The sequence below is a fragment of the Patagioenas fasciata genome, chromosome 20 (assembly GCF_037038585.1).
Source record: "Patagioenas fasciata isolate bPatFas1 chromosome 20, bPatFas1.hap1, whole genome shotgun sequence".
Classification (NCBI taxonomy): domain Eukaryota; kingdom Metazoa; phylum Chordata; class Aves; order Columbiformes; family Columbidae; genus Patagioenas; species Patagioenas fasciata.
This window is the reverse complement of record NC_092539.1, coordinates 1,322,813-1,335,247: the sequence shown is the minus strand read 5'-3', so window position 1 is coordinate 1,335,247 and position 12,435 is coordinate 1,322,813. Positions and strand designations below refer to the sequence as shown.

General features: G+C 56.5%; 1 protein-coding gene across 6 annotated transcripts in view; it reads left to right on the top strand.

Moving 5' to 3' along the window:
* LOC136110617 (ATP-binding cassette sub-family A member 2) overlaps positions 1–12,435 on the top strand; it is a 158,906-nt gene that overhangs the window by 14,481 nt on the left and 131,990 nt on the right. For 4 of the 6 annotated variants that reach the window (XM_071817223.1, XM_071817222.1, XM_071817220.1 and 1 more), the window contains exons 5-8: positions 57–128; positions 2,372–2,446; positions 3,156–3,515; positions 5,382–5,559. In XM_071817223.1, the coding sequence (XP_071673324.1) occupies positions 57–128; positions 2,372–2,446; positions 3,156–3,515; positions 5,382–5,559 (685 nt within the window). Of the gene's footprint in view, positions 1–56; positions 129–2,371; positions 2,447–3,155; positions 3,516–5,355; positions 5,560–8,045; positions 8,195–8,926; positions 12,133–12,435 lie in introns of those variants that run through there. The other 2 variants (XM_071817226.1, XM_071817225.1) reach the window with 2 other exon arrangements.

Sequence of the window (12,435 nt, the reverse complement as noted above, 5' to 3'; positions counted from 1 at the left end):
CCTCACTGCAGCTTTTATTGAGAGGACCAAATGTTCTCCTGTCGGTTGTTTTACAGGCTCACGACGAGGTCTGCCCTGAGTTTCCACTGACGTGCGAAGGCTGCGGGAAGAAGGTTCCAAGGGAGAAGGTACCGAGTGTGACCTTTGTGACCCGTGTGCCACCACGGTGGCCTTTGGGGTCCCGATGGGCCAGCACCGCGTCCTCGGGGCGGGGAGGGAAATTGGGACCATTAGGAAGCGGAGTGGGGAGAACAATTAAGCCATTAGTACTGGGGTGACCGTTCCACAAGGCCCAGCGCACTGGTAGATGCGAGTGAACAGGACTCAGCGGCACGGCCGGGTTTGTGTTCATGGGGTCTGGGGGCAGATGCACACCCCTGGCTTTACAGGGTCCCTGCGTCCTGTGTAATGCAGCTGTGTCAGCCACAACCGCACTGACAGAAAGGGACCCCATCTCCAGCCAAATTAATTCTAATTAATGATGTAATAGAATCCATGTCTCTAGGGCCTCCATGTTGCTGGCTTCTGGGCCAAGGCTCTGAAGTCTGAAAATCAGAGTTTTGGGAAACATCTTAAAATCACGTTAATCTCAAAACATCTTGCCTCCTATGGGCAAATGTTCTTAGCAGCGCTGTCACCCTTGGAGCAGGGCAAGGGGAACAGAAGTGTCAGAACAATGAGCAAAACGTTCTTCAAACTGGGCAGCATAGAATCACAGAATGTCCTGAGCTGGAAGGACCCACACGGGTCATCGGTTCCAACTGCTGTCCCTGCACAGGACACCCCACAGGTCACCCCGTGTGTCTGAGGATGGTGTCCAGTCTCTGCTTGAACACTGTGACACCTCCCTGGGAGCCTGTTCCATGCTTTGTGCTGGGCTCTTGGGCCCGGCTCTGCCTGTCTGCAGGCTGGAGCTGGAGCCCTGCAGGGACCAGGCTTGTAGGTTCCCATAGGTGATCTGCCCTTTGTTTAAATATTTACTCCCTCTTTTATCACTCTCCAAATTTTTGTTGATCAGTTGCGGCCATTGCAACTCTGAGTAGCCTGACTCATCCAGCAAGCCAGATGGACCTAGGAGCTTCTTTAAAAAGTGGCTTAAAACCAGTTTTAATCGACATCTGTTGTAGCAGATGCGGGCGCTAAATGTGGAAATATGGTTGTTGTTCAGAACAGAGCGTTGATATCTGATGATGGGAGGTATATCACAATCAAGATGATGATGTGCCAGTGCTTGTTAGCATTAATCATGCACCGTGTGGGAACCCAAACGAGTCATCCTGGCAGCTGGGGGGGTTGGTGCAGTTCTCTGCAGCAATGTCCAGCATCGGCCTCGGCTCTTGGTGGGAGCAGCCGAGGGGACGCTGCACCGGCCTTGCATGGGTGGCCCTGCGGCAATTGCCGAAAATACTCACACAGGACCACCAGGAAGCTTTTCCTTCTTAGATTTATAGTGCTTAGCTGGAAATACAAATACCGCGCTGTGGCAGGTCCCAGTGAGGGTTACCTGAAGCGCACAGAATTAAACATCTGGCAGGGTCATGGGGTTGTTCCTCGCGCTTCCCCTTCCTCTGCCCTCAGTGCAGCTGGTTCCTCATGTTCCTGTGCTGGTTGCTTTTTCCTTCTCGCATGTGCAGGTGAGAATTGTGACCTCCCAGCTGTCAGGAGACAGAGAGATAAAACTTGCAGGTGTCAGTGCTAAAGTGAAAGTCACACCTAACAGAGTCAGAATCAACTGGGTTGGAAAAGCCCTCAGAGATCATCCAGTCTAACCCTTGGTCCAACTCCAGTCCATTGACCAGATCATGGCACCAAGTGCAGTGTCCAATCTCAGTTTAAAAACCTCCAGGGCTGGTGAGTCCAGCACCTCCCTGGGCAGCCATTCCAATGCTGACCACTCTCTCTGCACAGAATTGCTTTCTCATCTCCAGCCTCAGTTTCCCCTGGCAGAGTTGAAGCCCCTGCCCCCTTGTCCTATTGCTGACTGCCTGGGAGAAGAGCCCAGTCCCCCCCTGGCTAGAACTGCCCTTCAGGTCATTCTAGAGAGTGCTGAGCTCACCTCTAAGCCTCCTCTGCTCCAGACTGAACAAGCCCAGCTCCCTCAGCCTCTCCCCATAGGGCTTGTGTTCAAGTCCCTTCCCCAGTCTTGTTGCTCTTCTCTGGACCCGCTCCAGCACTTCAATCTCTTTCCTGACCTGAGGGGCCCAGAACTGAACACAATACGATAGGCAGTGTCCAGGTTTAACCACGTGCTTTGGCAGCTGGTGATCAGCGAGGGCGTTCCTGAGATCGTCTGCAGCTCCCTAGATGTCAGCAAGGTGGAAGGGGAGCTACCGGGGACATCAGATCTAACATTGCCTTCCTTCCTTTCTAGTTTCGGGACCACGTGAAGACTTGTGGCAGATCTAAAGTGCCTTGTAGATTTGGGGTTGTCGGATGTGCCGAGGTGGTAAGCGCTCATCTGTTGATGTTTATCTCGGGCCTTGTTCTCAGTTCTGGGGTTAGAGTTCACCTACAAGCTGCTGTTGCCCAAACTGTTACAGATGTTTGCGTTCAGACGTTTGGACAAAGTGGTGTTTCAAACCCTTTGCAAATGGAGCTGAACATCATCTGCTGTCCAGAGTTTGGGTGTCCAGAGAATGAACTTAATGTGGAAGGAAACGTAATGTGGAAGGAAACCTCCTTCTCGAGGAACACCCCGAGTGCCCTGAGACTGGTGGTTCAGCTGCTTTCAGCTGTAAGCACAGAACTGGGCGGCTGGTGTCTTCCTGTCCTGCTAGAGCTTGGGCCAGGCCTTATTTCTCCATGTGACTTAGTTTTCCCCGCTCCTACCCTCAATGTTTGTATCAATCCCTCCGTGGGGGGTTACGGGAGGATTTGTTCTTCAGTGCTGTTAAGTACGTCTGACAGAGCCCTTTTGGGAAGTGATGGAGACAGAGATGAACAGTCTATATCACTGTGTGGGATTTGCAGAATTTCTAAAACAAAGCAACCTCTCCCCCCAAAAAACAACAAACCAATGGGTTTTAACTCTCTTTGATTTTTCCCCTTTATAATTTAAAGCTGGTGTTGTGACCTCAAGAGGAGGAATTTGTTCTGTGGATGGTGACAGCACAGACTGAGCTTGCTGAACGTGGGATGTATTTCTCTTCACCCAGGTGGAAAATGAAAAGCTACCAGAACACGAAAGCAAGTGCTTGGCGGAGCATCTGTACATGCTGCTGAGTTTTGTGCTCAGCCTCAAGGCTGGTTCTGGAGACCTGAAGCCCCTCCCTGCTCTTCCCTCATCACAAACCAGCTCCCCGCTACTGGCAGCAAACTCTCTGTGCTCAGAGTCTGAGCTCTCCAGGTCCCTGGAGCTCTTGGGGAGGTGCGAGGCCCTCGAGAGGAAAACGGTGACCTTTGAGAACATCGTCTGCGTGCTCAATCGGGAGGTGGAAAGAGTGTCTCTGACAGCCGAAGCCTACAGTCGGCAACATCGGCTGGACCAGGAGAAAATCGAAACGCTCAGTAACAAGGTGTGTGACCACGGGCTTGGGCTTTCCAGCACTCTGAGCAGAAACTTGGAGCAGTGAGTGTTGTCCAGGGTTTGATTGCAGGGTGACAATAAAACCCTGGCAGATGTATTGTTAACCCCCTCTCCCCCTTCCCACTCAGCACAGGCGATCGGGAGGGAAAGAAGGACAGAGAGAAGAGAGTTGGAAAATTAAAAATGTTTTACTGATACTACTGATAAAATAGAGAAAATAATACAAAATATACAAAACCAATCTTGGAAGTCCCGGAACTGCAGAGCTGGCAGCCGAAGTCCTGGACTGGACTCTGCAGCAACCGGAGCTGGATTCAGTCTGTCACTGGCCTCAGTTCGCAGGGACGACTCGCAAGGTCCTCTCCTAATGTTGCCATAAGGAAAAGGGCCGGGATCCTCGTGCTCTCCCACTTTCATATGGAGTATTCACGTGAATGGGATGTTAGACTCCGTTGGTCAGTTTCTGGTCACCTGTTTCTCGTTGCCCCTCTCGCGAGATGTGACTCTGTCCTTATCAGTAACCTCACATCCATTGCTGTGTTCACCAAAACATGGATCTGTTCTCCAGGAAAATGCAGCTCATATGAAGCTTTAGCTGACAGGCACATTCACTAAAAGAGAAACTTGTTTTTAACAAAACCAGGACAAGTGTCCTTTCCATGTTATCAGCCAGCAAAGCTTCACTGCCTAGCTGTGCACAGCCTTCAAAAGCATCCTGGAAAATACAATCATTAAACTGACCTGCGTGAAGTGTTCAGATCTCTGTTAGTGATCAACTTACGCAGACACCTGGGTATTGTTCCTGGCTGAAGTTGTGACAGCACCCAGCGTTTCACTGGATCTCTCTGATCCCGCGGGGCTGCTCGCCTTCTAGACCTTTCCAAAGGAGTGTGGCCATCGATGCTGTGCCAAGCATTGTACCAGCGCAGCCGTGGCGTCATTTGGCTTGGCATGTAGTGGGGTGTCAAACTCATTTTCACCAGAGGGCCGCATCAGCCCGCGGTCGCAACCGCGGTTGTAACGGCGGTTGCGACCGCCGGGCTGATGCGGCCCCCGGTGAAAATGAGTACCTGGGGTGGGTTAGAAGGGGGTGGTCAGTAGGTCAGAGAGGTTCTCCTGCCCCTCTGCTCTGCCCTGGGGAGACCACACCTGGAATATTGTGTCCAGTTCTGGGCCCCTCAGTTCCAGAAGAACAGGGAACTGCTGGAGAGAGTCCAGCGCAGCCACCAAGATGCTGAAGGGAGTGGAGCATCTCCCGTGTGAGGAAAGGCTGAGGGAGCTGGGGCTCTGGAGCTGGACAAGAGGAGACTGAGGGGGGACTCATTCCTGGGGATCAATATGGAAAGGGGCAGTGTCAGGAGGATGGAGCCAGGCTCTTCTCGGTGACAACCAGTGACAGGACAAGGGGCAATGGGTGCAAACTGGGACACAGGAAGTTCCACTGAAATTTGAGAAGCAACTTCTTCCTGGTGAGGGTGTCAGAGCCTGGCCCAGGCTGCCCAGGGAGGTTGTGGAGTCTCCTTCTCTGCAGACATTCAAACCCGCCTGGACACCTTCCTGTGGAACCTCAGCTGGGTGTTCCTGCTCCATGGGGGATTGCACTGGATGAGCTTTCCAGGGCCCTTCAACCCCTGAGATTCTGAGATTCTGTGATCTTCTCCAGAACGACAGGGTTCAAATGGAAGCTGTAGTGAATTGGTGTACAATGCTCCGTTTCTCCCAGGTCCCGTGACCCCTGTGTGTTCTGGAGAACGCCTCTCGCTCAGGAGTTGTCCCACGGGGACACTGGTGTCTCCTTGGGGCTCACAACAGTGCGTGTTTCTAACCAGGCTGCACCGTGTGTCCCACTGAGCAGGTCCGGCAGCTGGAACGGAGCATCGGCCTCAAAGATCTGGCCATGGCCGAGATGGAGGAGAAGATCCGCAACATGGAAGCGTCCACCTACGACGGTGTTTTCATCTGGAAGATAACGGAGTTTGCCAGGAAGCGTCAGGAGGCAATAACAGGCCGCTCGCCTGCCATCTTCTCTCCAGGTTATTGCCCACACATTTGCAAAATTGCAAAAGCCTTTAGTGTCTCGGCTGGGTGGGGGATGCGCAGTGGTACCTTAGGAGGGGAGGTGCTGGTTGTTCAGATGTACCCGCTCTGTCCTCCTTTCCCATGGAGCCTGCAACAGTTTTTGTCCCATTGGGCTAAATGAAACTGTTCTGTTGACAGAGATGCTTTTTAGATTGCAGAAGACCTTTTTAATTGTTCATAATGGAGAACGCAACCATCTTGGCTCTGGAATAGCCCTGCATAGAAGTAAAATACTCAAAGACCATAAAACCAGCAATAAAATGGTTAAGAAAAGGAGGAAATATATATTAGAGCCCAAGAAATATATTTTAGTGCCTAAGCCATGACGGTGCAAGAGGCAATGTCTAAATAAAGCCCAAACCGTACCTAGGGAAGTGCTCGAGTATCTGTTAGAGGAAGGGGCTCTCCTTGCAGAGCTGCCCCAGCCCAGCACTGCTCTTCCTCTTCTTCATAAAGAAAACCTTGGGCAGTGAGCAGTAGGTTGTGATCGGGCTTGTTTGCTTATGAAGGCGCTTCCCAGGCTCGCAGCTGTGAGGTGAAACCATCTCCTCGGTGTCCTCGCTCGGCGGGGAGCTCGCCTTGCAGCGGGGCGGCCGGGAGCTGCGTGCGGACCTGGAGCTGCGTGCAGACCTGGAGCCCGTACCCGGCGCCCGCTTCCCGGCGCTGTGGAGAACCAGATGCTGGCCAGGCCACCAGATAAAAGCAATTGAATTTCTCAAACTGTTTTTCAACCTGTTTGCTGGATGAGGCTGTTCAGAGCCCATTTTCTGCTGAAAAACTGGAAGAAAAAGCTATTCCCCTTCTTGAGGGGAACCGAGCTGCCACCGAAGCCGTGTGCATGCAATTAGCATCGCCTTCTAAAAGTCAGCAGCAGCCCTGGAAAAACCCTGTGGGAAGGGCAGCGTTTCCTTTTCCCAAAGCAAACAAATCTGCTTCAAATCTGGTTTGTTTGGCCTAGAGAGAGGAGCCTTGACCCTGTGTCCTGTTGTCTCCTGCCCCGGCGTGGGCTGTGCCCCCCAGCTCCTCGCTGCACGAAAACTGCTCTGGGGGTGCCAGCCGCTGTGTTGTGCTGCAGGTTGGTCTCTGCAATCCGCTAATGAAAATCTGTGGCTGGAGGGACTGGAAGGGCCGCTGCCCGACACGGGCCAGGACTTCTTCATTTTTATCTCGCAAGTGCGAAGTACAAGGCCTGGGTTCCTACAGTAGCTGATTGTGTCATTTATGTAAGAGATCCTCATTAAGATAAGATTAGTCCCGAGAAACAAATGTTTCTTGTGGAGGTGTTGTTTTTTTTAATTTTAGAAAGTGAAGCAAACAGACTAGTGCTGTTCAGTCTGGGAGGAGAGAGGTCTGGATTGCAAATGTCATGAAAAAGGGAAATGGGTATAATTGGTTTGTATTTAAATGTAAAGGTGAGGGAATATCCAATGAAATCAGTGTTAAGGAGGAGGAAGTGGAGTTCCACTCACTTGCGCTGTGAGGACACAATGTGCCACAGGATTTTGTGAAGGGCAAAATCATAGGAGTTCAGAAAGGTTCATCAGGGGCACGATCCAGAACAGTCCAAGTGCAGCTCCTGCTGGAAGCCCCGGGGGCGGGGCAGCTTGCCGGGCTCTCCTTCGCGTCCCGTGTGCTTCGCGGTCGCTGGGCGTTGGGCGCAGGACGGGCGCCGCGCTCTCCGTGCCCCGCGGCAGCGCGCGGTGTCTGCGGGTGCTGCTCTGCCCGCTGGTGAGCGCGCTGAGTCCCGCGGGACAACACGGCGCTGATCTGCCGCCCTGTGCCCGCGGCTGCCGGAGCTGAGGCTCAGAGCTCCGTGCTGCCGTGACAGGTCCCTTCAGAGACGTGTTTCTGCAGCCCTGCACGGGTCTGGAATCACAGCGCGGCATTCCCAGAATTGCTGGATGTGAGAGACCCAGAGCCCGGCCCAGCCGTGCTGAGCTGCTGGATCCTGATGGAGACTGGAGTGGCTGGCTTGAGGCTCTGCCCCATCAGAGGCAGCGGCTTCCAGTGGGTGCTGGGTGCTCTGCCCCTAGACAGGGCCTTTTTGGGGTGGTTTTGTCCATGTTTGCCAGCAGCACCACCGGGACCTGCAGCACAGCTGGTGTTGGACACGGTGGGACGTGGCTCCGGGCAGAGCTGCAGTTCCAGGCTCTGCAGTGGGAGAGCTGGGGGACCGGCCTGTCCTGCTCTGTCCCGGTGCCCAGTGAGCGCAGGGGCTGGTAACGGCCCGAGCCGGGGCTGTCTCTGGTGTCTGGCTGGTGTTGGGCCCTGTTGACTTCCCAGCCCAGCTCCGTGGTGCGGGTGTTTTTAGACCCAGACCTGCCTACCTGGCTTCTTCCAGGATCCAGACTTTAGAGTCCTCAGCGTTCAAAGGAACCCATTGGTGCCAGGCTTTGCCAGGGTTGACACTCACTGTGTCTGTTTTGCAACTCTTTGGTAGCTTTCTACACAAGCAAGTACGGCTACAAGATGTGTCTGCGCGTTTACCTGAACGGGGATGGCACCGGGCGCGGGACCCACCTGTCCCTGTTCTTTGTGGTGATGAAAGGACCCAACGATGCCCTTCTGCGGTGGCCCTTCAACCAGAAGGTAGGTTTGGGACAAAGCCCGCTGTGCCCAGCAGTGTGCCCCTCTGGTTTCACACCCACTGGAGCTTCTAGATGCCGTTAATCTGCCCACTTAGCAGGCGGAAGAAGGAAGGGCTTTGATGTGTCAGCCGCCCTGGGGATTCCCCAGTCATGTCCCCAGTGTGTGACAGGGCGGGGACGGCAGTGGCTGCGGTAGGAGAGCAGCAGCGTGTTGGGAAAGCGAGCGGAGTCCTTGCCTGAATTCGGGGCGAGGGAAGGTTGTCATGGCCTCAGCACTCGGGTGCAGCTGCTCCTCACTCGCTCTCAGAAGCTCAGACTGCAGTTTCGAGACGTTGCAGTTTATGAAACGCTCCGGGGGTGAGCGGACAAAGCGCTGCTGCAGGGAGAGGCGCTGCCTTTTTTCACAGTGGGACAGTAGCTGTGACTTAGTGACACAGCTGTGTGGGGTATCCGTGCGGGGTCAAACACCTCGCCGGCCAGCTGTTGGTTTTCAGTTGGTCTGACACCCTGTGCTGCCACACAGAAGCTTCCGCTGCCAGGGCAGGGTGTGGGAGGCTTCCTGCAGGGTGTCACCGAGGTGCCGTGCTCTGCTGATCACCTTGGAGGCATTTCTCAGGTTTGCACCTGCGTCGGTACCTGCGTGTGTCGCAGGCTTCAAGCCAGCAGGTCGCCGGCTGGGTTTCCACGTGCTTTTTATCCAGCTGCTCCAGTACATTTTCACATTTGCCCACAGGTAACCCTGATGCTCCTGGATCAGAACAACCGTGAGCACATCATCGATGCCTTCCGGCCCGATGTGACATCCTCCTCCTTCCAGCGACCCGTCACAGAAATGAACATTGCCAGCGGCTGCCCGCTGTTCTGCCCCGTCTCTGTGATGGAAGCCAAGAACTCCTACGTGCGTGATGACGCCATCTTTATTAAAGCCATCGTGGATCTCACGGGCCTCTAACCCTGCTCGCCTCCGGGAGCAGCGAACGCGGAGCCAGCCCCGAGTGGGACATCCCCTCTTGTGCTGCACTTCAGGCAGGGCTCGGAGCGAGGAGGGGGCAAAAAGCAGAAGGGGAAGAGCCCTTCCCAAAAAGGGACCTTCGCTCTGAGTGGAAATGAGGTGTCTGATGGGAACCCTCTTCCCTGGCGTCAGAGACCTTCCCTGAGAAGAGGTTTGGGTGGACGTTCACAGTCTGCGGGGAGCATGATCTGCAGGGACTTGGGTGTCTGAACTGCTGCTGTCTGGGCCGCCAGTGGAAACCAGATCAGCTCTCACTCTACCAGTTTAGCACACGTCCTCAGTGCTCTGTAGTAAAACAAGGGTTTGGTCTGTCCCAGCGCCACCTCGTGTGGACGCCTGGCTCAGCCGGCAGGATGTTCCTCAGAGATCTCCGTGTTCTGGAAGCTGTGTGTGCCACAGGGGTGCTGTCACTGGCTGCCCAGTGCCTTGGTGGATGGGAAGGGCGCATGGCAGATGCGGTGCAGAGTGGTTTGTTGTTGTTTTGATGCCATCGGTGTCTGCAGAGGGTGCTGAGCTGTGTGGCAGGTGGGCGGTGCTGCTCCCTGCGAGGAAGTGTGGACAGTGCTGGGGGCAGAAGTGACTGTTCCTGCAGAGCGCCTGTCCTGTCCTGGGACAGGAGGTGGCACAGAGTTCGGTGAGGACTTCAGCCCCCGAACCCGGGGAACCCCAGGTGGGTTTTATCCAGGTGCTGCCATTCCCTGCCTGCTGGTGCCCGAGTTGCCGTGGGCAGGATGGTGGCGGTGCTGGAAGCTGCTGGTGCTCTCACACAGAGGCTCCTGAGCTGGGGTTCAGCCCCGTCTGGGGCAGCAGCAGCAGCGCAGGCACACGGGCCTTCCCGGGCCCTCCCGGCCGCTGAACACGTACCCGGCTCTTCTGCGCCAGCCGCCTGCACGGGCCCGCTAGCCTCTGCGGCTCTGTCACCGAGGGACACAGCACCAGTCCCTGCTGCTGGCGGGCCCTGCCGCTCCCGAGCTGCCCTCCCCACAGCAGCAGCTTCCCCGTCCTCCCTGGGCTGGGGAAGCAGCTCTGCTCAGACCCACAGGTAGGACCTGGGGTGGCTGGAGAAGTCCCTGAGTGAAGCTTGCTGTCCCTTTCTGTCCCTGGGCTGCTGGCACTGCTCCGTTTGGGGTAGCACGTGTTCAGCAACCATGAGGTCTCTATGGAGAAGAAACTGCTGCCCTATCCCTGTGCCACAGACAGCTGGTCCCTCGGGAGTTGTTTCGTTGTGGCCATGAGTGGCTGGATGGGCAGTTTGCCAGGCTGGACTCTCCAGGCTTTGCCGCCTTCTCTGCCTGTGCCTCGCTCCCCCGTGTCAGCACCAACCGTGCCGCAGGGAGGTTTTGTTGGTCACAGGAGCCAGTTGCTGCCCCCACATTGCACCAACAGTCCAGGGCCCAGTCCAGCTGTGGGAGGATGGGCAGCGAGGCTGGGGTGCGGTCACCTTCCTCCTGGTCGTGGGTCACCTTCCTCGTGCTCCTGGCTGCCGTGGGTCACCCTCAGCTGGGAGCGGCTGTTGCTGGGACTGGGAAAGCAAGGCCCGAAGGCCCTTTCTGCCGGCAGCTCCCAGCCCCAGCACGCACAGCCCCTCTGCTCCTGCTCTGCTCCGGCACGGCTGCGTGGCCACCTTGGCGGGGACAGGGACACTGTCAGTGGAGATGAGCTGGGGCTCGGGGAGCCATGCCAGGTCTGGCTGTCCCCAGTACCTCACGGTGACACTGCCCTGACCGCTGGCTGCTGGGCGGTTCTGGTGTCCCCACTGCCGCCAGGGGAGCTCAGGGGTGCCCGATGTCCTTCAGGCTGGCGGGCAGCTGAGCTGGACCCTGACCCGAGTGACCCTCCTGCCCGCAAGGTGCTGTGCTGGCCAGGGGCTCTCCCTGCCTGTGGATGAGTCCTTTCCAAGTCTCTGTGTGGATCCTGCGGTACCTGTTGTGTGCAGAGGCCATGGCTGGGGGCAAATAGAGGCCATGCCAGCAGGGCCAGGGGTGGCTGAGATAGGGGGACCAGTCGGGCTGGGAAACCTCTTGGTGCAGGTGCTGCAAAGGCAAAGGTGAGGGCTGCGGTGCGGGCAGGGCCTGCCCAGTTCTCACCGGGGCAGTGGGTGCGTGTGTGTCCGGAGCAGCCCTGGCAGAGGACGGAGCCAGCCCGGTGCTGCTCACCCTCGGGCCTTAGGAGGAAACAAAAGCCTGAGCAGCAGCTCTGTGGGGCCAGGCCTGGGAGGCTCCCAGTCCCCGGGGACGGGAGAGCCCTGGAAAGGGGCAGGAAATCAGCTCTGCTCATATAACAGCTGGGAATTCAGCCTGTGGAAGGGAGAGGAAGCTCGGTCAGAGCTGTTGTGAATGTCTTTGCTCTTGGGGTGCTGGACACTGCAGCCGGACCCATTCCTGCGGAGACACGGGCTCAGCTGGGGGGGTCTGGGCGGCTTTCGGGGGTGGGTGTGGGTCCTCCTGCCCCAGCAGGTGCCTTGAAGGTTGTGGGGGAAGAGTCTGTGCTGTGAGCAGAGATCAGGAGCCCCCTCCAGCCGGCGGGGGACACGGGGCTGCGCTGCTGTCCGGGGGCACAGGGCAGGTGCTGGCACAGTGAGCGGGCCCTGGGACAGAACCCGATCCCGTGGTGTTTCTGTTCCCGCACCACATCGCTGGGGCAGGTCTGGTGCTGCCAATGTCGCCTCATCCTTGTTTCATTTTCTAGCAGCTCGGAGCACGCAGCGTTGGCTGCAGCAGCTCCTGGGGGGACGGTGCCTCCCTGGGCACGGCTCTGCCAGCCCGGCTGGCACACGGGCACGCGGCACAGGCCAGCACTGGTTTTTCTGTTTTCCCCTTTGACGTCCCCTGTCAGAGAACAGCTGTCCCAGCCCGGCACTGGGAGGTACCTTTTGTCTTCTTTTTGTACCTTGAGATCAAACCCCACTAATAAAAGCGGGAAGAGCATCATTGTGGTATGATCCATGGGGTGCTGGGGTGAAGTGGGGCAGGAGCACCTGGGTGGGGGTTTAGTTTTGTGCTGGGAGCTTCGCCCCGCTGCTGCCTTCCTGGGGCTCCAAAATGGGGCTGTGGGAGCCAGGGGTGGGGGGCGGGGACAGAGCCCCTCAGAAGTGACCCAGCCCCAGCCCCACTGTTGGGAACAGGCACAGTGGTGCTGGGCCAGTGTCACCGGCAGCAGCAGAGGGGACAAATCCACAACAGTGCTCCTGTTCCTGGGTGACTGGATAATAAAGCAGCTGCTGAACTTCT